The sequence below is a fragment of the Ochotona princeps genome, chromosome 4 (genome assembly GCF_030435755.1).
Source record: "Ochotona princeps isolate mOchPri1 chromosome 4, mOchPri1.hap1, whole genome shotgun sequence".
Taxonomy (NCBI): Eukaryota; Metazoa; Chordata; class Mammalia; order Lagomorpha; family Ochotonidae; genus Ochotona; species Ochotona princeps.
In genome coordinates, this window is record NC_080835.1 from 55,462,722 (window position 1) to 55,475,112 (window position 12,391).

General features: G+C 37.5%; 1 protein-coding gene across 13 annotated transcripts in view; it reads left to right on the forward strand.

Annotated features, from left to right (window-relative positions):
* Positions 1–12,391, forward strand: part of EMSY (EMSY transcriptional repressor, BRCA2 interacting) — a 91,647-nt gene that overhangs the window by 16,778 nt on the left and 62,478 nt on the right. For 6 of the 13 annotated variants that reach the window (XM_004589868.4, XM_058663616.1, XM_012928320.3 and 3 more), the window contains 3 exons: positions 522–697; positions 2,482–2,634; positions 5,179–5,438. In XM_004589868.4, coding sequence (XP_004589925.2) covers positions 522–697; positions 2,482–2,634; positions 5,179–5,438 — 589 coding nt within the window. The remainder of the gene's footprint in view (positions 1–521; positions 698–2,481; positions 2,635–5,178; positions 5,439–12,391) is intronic. The other 7 variants (XM_058663613.1, XM_004589874.2, XM_004589871.3 and 4 more) reach the window with 2 other exon arrangements.

A 12,391-nucleotide genomic window follows, 5' to 3' on the forward strand; every position in this document is an offset into this window, starting at 1 on the left:
CTTTTGTCTTCATACCTGTTTTCTAATACCCCCCTCGTTTACTGCCTCAGTTTCCCTTATTTAAAAGCCTTTAGAACCTCTAGCCATGCAGGCAGTTAGATAATTTTACAAAGAGTCAATAAATTCTATCCTGTGTTGTTAAGAAATGTCTGATTTTTAGAAATTATGAGTGATTCTCCTTTTTAGGATAAACTACAAAATTAAGTTCTGCGGCTAGTGGAAATTTTCATTTTCATGCCAGACTTAAATTAATGAAATTGATATTGATATTTACTTAACATGTATAGGAAAAATTTTGATAGTTTCAATTGTGTTCATTATAAAATTTAGTTTATGGGATAAAAATGTGTGAGGGCTTAAATGTGCATCATTCTTTGAATTCTGATTATTTGTAATATGATCTTGCTGAAAATAAAGCCTCTCCTCTTCTCTCAGGATGTTGTTCTGATGTAAGAAGTTATATTGTTTGGTTTGTTTTTAGTGGTGAGAACGCTTGTAGCAGCATTTTCTTTTTTGTTTAGTATGTCTGGACCTAATAGCTCTTCAGAGTGGTCCATTGAAGGTCGTCGCCTGGTCCCACTGATGCCTCGGCTGGTTCCCCAAACTGCCTTCACTGTAACAGCTAATGCTGTTGCCAATGCAGCTGTCCAGCACAATGCGTCTCTGCCAGCACCTGCAGAAACAGGAAGCAAGGAAGGTGAGTAGACAAATATTTGTGTTAGAGAAATGGGCTTGTTTTTTATCTACTGTTATCCCGGTATTTAAAAGTAATGAGATAGGGTGGACAATTCTGGTTCTGAAACTAGAAACCTGAAGTTTGCTATCAGTATATCTTAGCAAATGAGTACAAGGGCTTAGTGGATGACATTAGAGACTAGAATGACAGAAGTCATTTAGCTGCTGGGAAAAGATGCTGAATTGATAGCTTTAGAAAATAAAACTCTATTTTTATTTTCTGGTATCAATGGAGTATTCAATGGAGTATGGGTTTTTTTTTTTTCTTTCTTTTTTTTTTTCTGTCCTTGTCAGTGTGCTAAATCGATTACCTGGAAGAAAGATTTAGTGTTATTTAATCTAGTGATTGACATTTGATTTAAAAAAAATCCTGGAAATCTCCTGAGAATTAATATTAAATGTGAAAAAGCATATTTGTATTGACTCCGGTGGCATAGGTTAATTTTACCTGACAAGAAGCTTGAAAATACTGTTTGTCAGATGCCTCTGAGGAGTTGTCTATTTTTGTACACTAATGGGCTGTAGACAAGACTGAGACACTTTTTTCGTGAAGGCCAGGCTTAACTTTAGGCCAAAGGAGTTGATATTTGAGACAGATTAGTTACCAGTGTTGAAATTTGACTCCCTAAGTCCCTGTTTTCATTGTTGTCAGAAAGGTATCTTTCCTTTCTTCTGATTTTTACCTTTGCCAACTCTCCGGCAGTGTGGAAAAAGTGTAGAATTTCCATTAGCAGAATCTGTGTTTGAATTTTCAGCAAGTTTTAGTGTTTGTAAGCCTTGAGTTTCTTTTCTTCATAAGGAGGATATGGTATTATGAGAATTTAGTGATAATATATGGAAAGGATTTCTCATAGTCTTGGCACCTAGTAACTATTGCTTATGAGTTTTTCTTGTGGAGTTAAGTCCTGTCATTGAATGATAAAGGGGTTGAAATATGTCATTATTGTGATTGGGTGATAGAAGACTAGAGAATTGGTTTATGAAAAAGAATCTTATCTTGTTTTTCCTTTGGTAGCCTCATTGGAAATTTCTATGGTTGGGGAAAATTATCTGTTACTCCATCACTGATCCCGCCAATAATATGAAAAGGAAGAATAAGAGTGTGCCCATTGAGACTGGCACTGTGACACAGCAGGTTAATCCTCTGCCTTCAGTGCTAGCAGCTCATGGAGGCATTTAGTTCAAGACCCAGCTTCACTACTTCCGGTTCAGCTCCCTGTTGACTTGCCTGGTAGAGCAGCTGAGAATGACTCAAGCACTTGTGCCATTGGACCCACATGGGAGACTCAGGAAGTTCTGGCTTTTGACTTCAACCTGGCCTGCCCCCTCATGGTGGCCATTTGGGAAAGTGAACCAGCAGATGGAAGCCATCTCTCTCTCACTATAACTCTGCCTTTCAAATAAATAAATCTTTCAAAAAAAGTTTCTGTTGTCCAACTCCTGATATGAATGAAAAGTAAATTGTATTTTTATTAATATAGTTTTAAACTTGATTTCTTTATAATTGTGCTTCTCCGTTGTTGGCATCACCTGTAGATAAGCTATTAAATACTTGGGGAAAATCCATGGAAGTAATGATTTTTCAGGAAAGGTTATCAACACCTTTCAACCTCTGGATCTAATACCTAGTTCTGGCCTTTTGATCATACGAAAACATTCAGATTGGGCTGCAATAAAAATATTTTTTCTGTATGCCTGGACAGTTTTGGTGAAAGTTAACAGCAGACTTTTTTATCGTTCCTTCAGTAGTGGTTTGCTATTCCTACACAAGTACTACGTCAACCCCAACCTCTACCCCCGTTCCAAGTGGCAGCATAGCAACGGTTAAATCTCCACGACCTGCCAGCCCTGCCTCCAATGTAGTTGTCTTGCCAAGTGGAAGTACTGTTTATGTCAAAAGTAAGTGATACTCCCAGTGTTATCAGGGCCATCTTGGCTAAATGTGGCAGGAAAGGATCTGATTAGATCTGCTTTCCTGGCATAAATCACATGGCCACTAGCTGTTGGCAGCAGTTAATTTTTGAAGGTTTTAAAGAATTCCTTTACATGTGACTAGATGTACATTGCTTTTTAATCAGTTCTGGGGCTGGAGAAATGACTGCTTTTTTTTTTCTTTTCTTTTTTTTTTTTTTTGCTCTTTGGGGAATTTCCCTTGAATAGTGCTGTCCTTCAAGTATTTACTTGTTTTGAGTGTCATAGACTAGAAATGCTGTGATTAGGGCTGGGTCTTGTGGCATAGCATGTGAAGTTGCAGGGACTGCTCCACATGTCTGAGTACTGATTCCAGTGTTGGCTGTTCTGCTTCCAGTCCAGCTCCTTGCTAATGTTCTTACAAAGCAATAGATGATGGCTCAAATACTTGGGACCCTGCGCCTTGTAAGAGATCCAGTTGGCTGGGAAACCCAGCTCCCACATACATTACCTGGGAGGTGGAACAGACGTAGAACAGCTGGGATTGGAACTAGAGTCCAAATGGGCTGCCTGTACTACAGGGAAGAACTTTACCTGCATTGCCACAGCACCTGACCCTGTATTGTTTTCTCATAGAACATATCATCTAAAAGTTACGATTTCAATGAAACACTATAAGACATCTGTCTCTTATATTTCTAGTTAATAGTAATTTTTTAGAAAATTTACCTGTAGTTTTTAACTCTGATTTTACCTTATGAAGCAGTTTGATGTCCTCCTCATTTTTTGTTTATATTTTCTGTTGTATCAATGCTTCTTTTATTTTCTGTTTGTGTTTTGCTTTTTGTTTGATACCGGCTATAGTGTAATTTTTATTTTTCCCAGTATAGTTATAAATTTGCTTTCTTTGTCACTTTCAGTGGTAGAGGTTTGGAAGGAGTGATTCTAGGTCATTATCCTGTTTAAATTAGAGTCTAAAAAATGGAAAACTTAAGGAGTTACATTTTATTAACAATTCCATAGTTATGTTGTGTAATTTCTTATGTCTGTTCATAGTGATAGCCTGTATAGGTTGCTATGTATGTTTTTCAGTTTTTAACAAATCTATGGAAAAAATTGAGGCTTTAATGTGTAAAGAGAAAACTAAACATCGTAAACTGTTACTTCAGCTTATTTCTGGTTAGTGTGGATTTAGCAAAGGTGGGCCTTTAAAATAACCGAAGACCTATTTTTATTTTAAACACAAAGTGAATTCCAAAAGTGAAGAAACCATGTCATATTATATGTAGTTTTAGCTAACAGGGAGTTCATTACTTTATACTCAGAAACCATGATGATTGCATTAGTTTGGGATATAATCATTCACTTATAATGTATGAAGCAGGAACTGCAGTATGAGATGTGGACATTCCAAGCAGTATCTTCACTGCTGCATCAAATACCTGTGCTGGCACTGTCCCACAGCAGCAGACCAGTAAGACTTAGTCATGCCCCTCTGGTTACCTCTTAATAGTGTAAAATGCACTTACAGTTACATTGTGATGTGGCAAGTGCTACAGAAGAGAATGTCAAGTACGCTGTAAACTCAGAGCAAAATGAATTATCTTTGCTTAGAGGAGTAAGGGAAAGCTTCACCGAAGAGGTAGGTTATGGGATGATGAATGCGTGATGATGAAGTTGTTGATGTTGACTGGTATTTCCCAAAGAACATTCAAGTATGTTGAGACGCAGAATAAATAGAGTGTGGTAAGGTGGTTTTGGGGAATGATGAACAGTTCAGCTTGTCAAGGTTGTAGGAATGTTCAGAATTACATCCAGCTGGGTATTACTGCATTGGAATGATACGGGTCCTTGAATGAAATGATAATGATTTTGTGCCTCATCTTATGAGGAGATAAAACTGTTGGAGGCTTTTAATCAGTACATTGGCATGATTAGATGTGAAATTTTCTAACTTGTATTAAGATTGAAGATGGAACAGTGTTGGAGAGTCTGGATACTTGATGTCTCCTAGGAGGTTGTCTGCAGGATGTCTCCTGCAGGCAGGAGATAGAGCCTGGTGTGGAGCAGTAGCATAGCTTTCAAATGTGATGCTCCTATCTCATAATGGAGTGCCTGGATTTGTCTCCTAGCTCTATTTCCTGATTCCAGCTTCCTGTAAAGGTAGACCCTGGAAGGCAGCTTTGATGGCTCAGGTAGTTGAGTTCCTGCCACCCCATGTGGGAAAACTGGATTGACTTCCTGTTTGCTAGCTTTGGTCACTGGGTTGTTGTGGGCGTTTGGGGATTGAATCAGCAGATGGGAGTGCTCGTGTTTCTTCCAGATAAATGCATAAATAGTTTTTTCTTTTTTAAAGATGTAAGGCATTCAGGGACAACTCTGAGGAAAGTTTGGTGAGACTTGCTTTCTGATTTGTTGTGAGGCAAAGGAAGAGGTCAAATTTGACTTGATGACACAAAGATTTTCAAAGTATTGTATAAAAATGCAGGATTAGGTTGGTATCACTATGGCTGGTTTGTCATTGCCTTTCAGGTGTTAGCTGTTCGGATGAAGATGAAAAACCCAGGAAACGAAGGCGAACCAACTCTTCTAGCTCCTCTCCCGTTGTCCTAAAGGAAGTTCCAAAGGCTGTTGTTCCTGTCTCAAAGACAATCACTGTCCCTGTGAGTGGCAGCCCCAAGATGAGCAACATCATGCAGAGTATTGCCAACTCCCTACCGCCCCACATGTCTCCCGTGAAAATAACCTTCACCAAACCATCAACACAGACAACAAATACGACGACACAGAAGGTATGTAAGGGGGATATTCTCCCTACTACTTATCGTTTTCATGTCTAACACTTTGTATTACTCAGAACAAATGTGCCTTCAGTGCTTGCTGTGTGGTTGATGGAAGATGCTTACCATTTCTGTTTTTAATTTTGCATATAAAGCTTTGGGGTAACTGTAACTAGTTCACTTTTGGCAATGACTTGCCTCAGTTGACCCATCTATCAGATCTGCTTCTGAGACTTGTGTGGCATTTTGTAATTATTATGCCATTTGGAAAAAAAAATGGAAAAGCTTTTTTGAAACCTTGATGAATATTCATATGACCTTTCTTTTAGAAACACAATCTTTGTTAGAAGCGAGAAAGATGTAATTAAGTGAATTTTTCTGTTGTTCTTCATATGATATCATTAATTCATTTCCAAACCCTTCTTTAAGTATGTTCAAGTCATTAGAATATCTCATCAATTTCATATTATTGGGACAGTCCTTCTTCTCAAACTAGCCTGGATCCTGATGGCTTTGTAGGCTTGTTGCATACCTGTGCTTCTGGAATCTCCCATTGCCATCATTCTTGTCTCCTTCTTTGTTGTTTTGGTAAACTACATACTCCAGTAGCATCTCTGGTATATGACTAAATAAAAAGTAAGTTTTCTTGAGGCCTTTTGTGTGGTAGATTGTAATTTTCTGTGCTTTTTACTCTCCCACTTACTTAGTGGCTTAGCTGTGCAAAGTATTCTGGGTTAGATCATCTTTCCTGTGAATTTTAGATATATTGTGCCATTGGCTTCTGATTTTCAGTATTGTTTTTGGGCGGCTCAATTCCATTCTAATTTTAAATGGTTTTTCTTTGAAAACCTTTAGTAATTTTGAAGTTCTGAAATTTCAAAGAAATTTCTTTTGATTTTATGCTCAGTGTACTCTTTTTGAGATACTTCTTTGGTTATTCTATTATTTAGAAAGTTGAGGGGCCTGGCGTGGTAGCGTGGTGGCTAAATTCTTCACTTTGCATGTGCTGGGATCCCATTTGGGTTCTGGTTTATGTTCCGGCTGCTCCAGTTTCCTTCCATCTCCCTGATTGTTGCCTGAGAAAGCAGTAGAGGACAGCCCAAGCTTTGGGATCCTGCATCCACGTGGGAGACCCAGAAGAAGCTCCTGGCTCCTGGTTTCATTGTGGCCACTTGGGGAGTGAACCAGTAGATAAAAGATCTTTGTCTCTCCTTTTCTCTGTAACTCTGCGTTTCCAATAAAAATAAGCGTAAAAAACAAAAAAGGAAAATTGAACAACTTGGATTGGTCCTTTAATTTTTTCCCCTTATTCCCATTTTCCATTTGGGTTTTGGAACTGGATCTCCTGGATTTGCATCCCAGCTTTTGCCATTTAGCAGTGGGGAGACTGGGGAAACTAATCTGTACATCTAAGTTTTCTCATCTGTAATGAAGGGCTTTTCCTGTATGATTGAAGAATGTAAGTAAATAAGATGAGATAATGTATGTAAAACTGTAAAACTGCTAGCACATTGTAAATGCTCTGTAAATATTGTTATTATTTTCTTTATCTTTTAACTTGATCCTGCACTAGTTGTGGAGCACTCGCCAGGTGGCTGCAGTGGCCATAGTGGGGCCCACTTGAAGCTGGGAGTCAGAAACTCCATCTAAGATACCCCCATAGGTGGCAGGGGTGCAAATACATGAGCCACTGTTCTAAGCACATTAGCAGGGAGCTGGAAGGGAAGTGGAGCAGCTTGCACTTGAATCAGCATTCCTGTGGGAATGCATATGCCACAATGCCAGCTTCTCGTGATAATTTTTGTTTAATTTTCCTTCCTCTTCTCACCTCTAAGTTTCTTAAAGAAAAAAAATTCTTTATTTATTTGAAATGCATAGTTACACAGAAAGATTGGGAGAACCACAAAGAGATTTTCCGTCCATTGGCTCATTCTTGAAAAGGCCAGAAGGACCAGAGCCTGGGTCAGGCTGGAGCCAGGAGCGTTTTCTAGATCTCCCATGTGGGTGCAGGGACTGAAGCACTTAGGCTATATTCTTTGCTGCTTTGCTGGGCACATTAGCAGGGTGCTGGATCAAAAGTGGAGCAGCCAGGACTCAAGTCTGTGTCCATATGGGATGGTGGCGCTACAGATTGTGACCTTATCCACTATGCCACAGTGCCGTCCCCTGTGAATTCTCTCTGTATATATGTATGTATATTGATCTGTTTCATTTCATAATTTCCTTGATTGATTGTCTTTATAAATAATTTATAAAATTGGTGCTAAGAAGGTGATAAAGTTCTGTGTGTATGGGTTGGACATGTTAACAATGAGGATTTCGTTGTAAATCGACCTAGTATGGCTGTGTTGTTAAGAAGCACTACCTACCCCTTTACCTCTGTCACTATCTTTAGGGTTTTTTGGGGGCACTGGTCAGATTATTCAGAAAAAAGAGTCATCCAGCCTCTTTCCTTCAGTAGTGTGTATCTGGCTTCCTGTAATACATGGGGGATGATGGCTGAGCAGCCTCACTGTTCATTACATAAACATCGCTTGTCTTCAGAATAATATTGCCCTTCTCAGCTGTGCTTTGGTGTCGTTAGGTTCCTTCAGAGTCAGTCTCTCCCTCAAGAAGATTAGTTCATAGTCTTTTAGGTGAGAATGGCTGAGGATCCCAAAGCTTCGTGGAGTTTCAACTAATTTCTCTCTAAACCCCTTATTTACCCACATCTGGTGGCCTACAGTCGAGTCTTTCTGGGATAGTGCAAATTGTCTTGTGTGTTTCGTTCTTCTGTTTTGCTACCTTAGGTTTCTGCTTTGTTGGGTATACTTAATTCATTTTAGCTTGGCTGTTTTCCAGTTCCCAAAGCTTTATAGCTGTTGCTCTTTTTGTTTTGACCTTGTAGCTTTTTGTGTCTTTTTCCTTTCAAAAAGGAAAATTCCTTCATACTATTTTAGAGGAATTTTGGGGAAGGAGCTGAGATAAATTCTGCGTCTGATGTGTGATCTTTTCAGCTTTGACTCTTGAGTCAAGTCCTGACTTTCATTTAAATAACTTCCTTGAGTTTCTTAGAAAGATATCATTATATAATATATTAAAAATTATCATTACTTTCTTAATAATTAGACATGAAAATGAGTTGATCTGTAGAGTATAATTACATTTTTAATCTGAGGATGAGGGATTACGGTGTAGTATTAAAAACAAGCAAGGATTTTTAGTCATAGAGGCCTAGACTGGGACCCCAGTTCTTTTACTGTAATCTGAGAAAAATTAATCTTATTCATCTCTGAGATGAAAATGCTGGTCTTAGAAGGTTATTGTTAGGATTAAATGGGTTAGGCAAAGAGCGACATAAGGTATGTACTCAAAAATGTTAACTTCCTTTCCCTGTAGATATTTTATAGAACACTGTGTTGTCTTTATTTACATTGTTGATAATGAACTGTTCCAAATAAATAGATTCTTTGGTTCTCTAAAACTTAGTTCTGTTTTTGCAAAATTATTTATTTGAAAGTCAGAGTTATAAAGGGGTGAGAGGAAGCCAGAGAGAAAGGAGACAAAGAGATCATCTGTCTATCTGCTGGATCACTCCCCAGATGACCACCATGGCTAAGGGATAGTTCCAGCCAAAGCCAGAAGCCTAGACCTCCATCTGATTCTCCCATGTGGGTGACAGGGCTCCAACTCTCTAATATCACCATTGCTTTTCCTGGCACATTAGCAGTGCTGAGTCAAAAGTGAGCTGGGATTCCAGCACCCATATGTAATATTGGTGTTTCAGGTGACGGCTTAACTTGCCAGCCCTAAGCCTATTATTACTTAGTGTATAGAAACTACTTATTTTTGATGGCTTCCTATGTGTTATACTGAATATAAGTTTTGCAATCTATTTGATGATACTGTGATAACTTGTTAGATTTTTTATGGTGTTATGATTATTACTTTCTGGGTTGGTGCAATATTACGTGGCATCAACATTCTGTACTGCCAGTTGTTTACTTACCATAGTGCTTTTATTGTCAACATGCCTTTGTTATTCTATTTTATCAGTGATTGTTTACTTTTTCTGCCTTCTCATCTGCTCTTTGAATTTGGCATTTACCAAATAGCATGGCAATGCTATAGCCAGAGGAACACCTACCTCTCCCCATATCTTGCTATTCTCTTCCTGTGTTTTATTTTTATTCATTATACTTCTCACTAGTTGATATTTTATTATAAAGCTGTCTATTGTCTATTTCTACCATAGACCATGTGCTTCTGAGAGAATTGATTTCATCTTATTCATCACTGTATTCCCATTGTTAAAACAGTGTTTGGCATATAGTTGGTACTAATTAGTGTTTGTTGAATGAGTCATTAAATTAATTAATACTGCAAAGATGGATTTGCCACTTCTCTTGAGCCTAAGTTTATTTATAAAACAAGACAATGATATTACTTTCAAGAGTTATTGGGAGAGTTAAATGAGAGATTTATGGAAAATATTTAATATTGTACATTTAGTGAACATTCAGTAAATACCACATAAAATTATTAATTTTCCAATCTTTGTTGGTATACTTGTGTAAAAATAGTTGTACAAGGTCGAGATTCACATATAACTGGCATCTATGGATTTGTTTTCAATTCTTTTTCTCCAGTATCTTTACTTTTGTTTTTCTTTTCTGAGCTTTATATTGAGAATGGATGGAAGAAGTGCTAATAAGAGGGTATATTTCTCTCCAAAGTCATATATAAATTATGCCATTAGAGTTTAGATTACAAATATTTACTGAACATGTACTTTGTTCCAAAGTAACACTTTGTGTTCTTGTACTTGATAATAACAATTTCATTATTTCATGGACAAGGTAAATATGAGAAGGACTAATTTTTTTTTTTTTACATTTTTGTTGGACAGTTGGATTTCTTGAGAAGGCTGTGGAAATTACTGCATTCATTTTAGATTTGTCACAAATCTGTAGAAAGAGCTTCTTAGGAGTTATTGTAGGCAAAATGAGTTTTATATTAACTGATTGTTTATGAAATTAAGAATCTCATACAAGTTGGACTAGGTTGTGGGGCCAGCTGGGTGGTATAGTGGGTTAAGCAACTACTGGTGACACAGGCATTGTATATCAGAGTGCCAGTGAGACACTGCTTCTCTGCTTTTTATCCAGCTCCTTTCTAATGTACTTGGGTGAATGATGCCACTTGAGTAGGAAATTGGATGAAATTCCTGGCTCCTGCCTTCAGCCTGGCTTTGCCTTGGTTGTTCCAGCCATTTGCAGAGTGAGCCAGCAGATGGAAGATCTCTTTCTGTTCTCTTTCTCTGTTACTCTGCCTTTCAAATAAATAAATCAGTATTTAAAATTTGAAGTAGGTTATATATTTTTTTAGGGTATACAAATATTCACCTCTGTTACTGTGGTGCCTTTATTTTAAACATAACATTGGTACAGCACTTATATAAACAAAGCAACAGAATATAGCCTTATGCTTTCATGTGCTTGATTGATATTTTTCATTTTGTCCTTAGGGTGCAAGTCCCAGCACTCTTAAGGAGTTTTTGTGAGTGCTAGAAGGTCAGTAATTTGAATTATGGCCTGAATAAACACTGTTTGGTTCACTTGGTTTAAAAATTCTTTTATTTCCCCTGTGTAACAAGTAACTATAAAGTGCCAGATTCCCTGCAAAGGTGAATCTCTAATTTTAGACAACCAACCCCCTTTCAGGTTAGAAATCATCTTTCAGTCTGAAATCTGAAAATATGTTATGTCCTTTTTATCTATAACATAGAACATACTCTTAAAGACTCTAGATATATTTTGCTGACAATTTTTATTGTCTTAATGTTGGAAATCATTACATGCATGGGTACTCTAGTTCTGAAATTGAGAATTTGATGATAATGTGAGCACTGCCCCACTTTCCTTGCCAATGACAGATGTTGCTAATTAACTGTGGCATACTTGGCTGCTGAGGCTCGGGGAATCCTTGTTTGTGCCACAGAGTCTTTATAAGCATTGTACACCAGTAAGCTACAAGTGTTATCTCTGATTTGGTAAACATGAACCCTAATGCCATTGCTACTCTAATTGGTTTGGCTGTGGTGGTAGCTATGAGTTCTTTGCATTCTCATCAGTATGCATCAGAATTTTGGGAAAAGATACAGAAAATGCTTTTAATGAGAGAAAAATGAAGTACGTAGAAACCTGTTTCCAGATTGATTTGGTCTAAAGTGCTTTTACTGCTATCCTTTTGGCATATATTAAGTAGTAATACTAGTAAGCTGCTAATATGTTTCAGTTGTTGACAGCCAGATATTGACCATCTGCTATGTGCCTAGCACTATATTAGATGCTTCACTTAAATTAATTCTAGTAATGATTTTGGAAGGTAGGTATTATTATCCCCATTTTATAAATGAAGACTGGATCCCAGAGTTCCACATGCTGTGGAAACTATCATTTGTAAGAGGCAGATGAAGATTCTAAGTGTAGACTTATTTGACTCTTTGGCTTATGCTTTCACCATATCGATCAACCTCTCTGTTTAAATGATGGCTAGTTGTTTTCTAATAATCCTAGAAAGGTGTTTATTGGTCGAGTTTGTCTGTAAGTATGCTGATCCATCTTACATAGGTGTTTGCTGGTCAAGATAAATGTATCTATCTTGACTCTTCAGATCATTAATAAACTCCTTCAGGTAACAGACAAAAACACTTGTCTTATAATTTTCTAGAACACTGAAAATAAATATATGTTTATATTAATACATGAAGATATTGTAGTCAAAACTTCCTTGGGGTGTAGATACTGAGCCCAGGTATATTCAGTAAATCATGACTGATTTAGCTTCAGGTCTTTTTTAGGACTGACACAAAACTGAAACAGAATTTGTCCTTTGAATTCTTTGGATTTTTCAAAACAATTTTTCTGTCCTAGGTACAGATGATTTTAGTATAAGACAAAGATCCCATACTCTGTCTAGGTTAG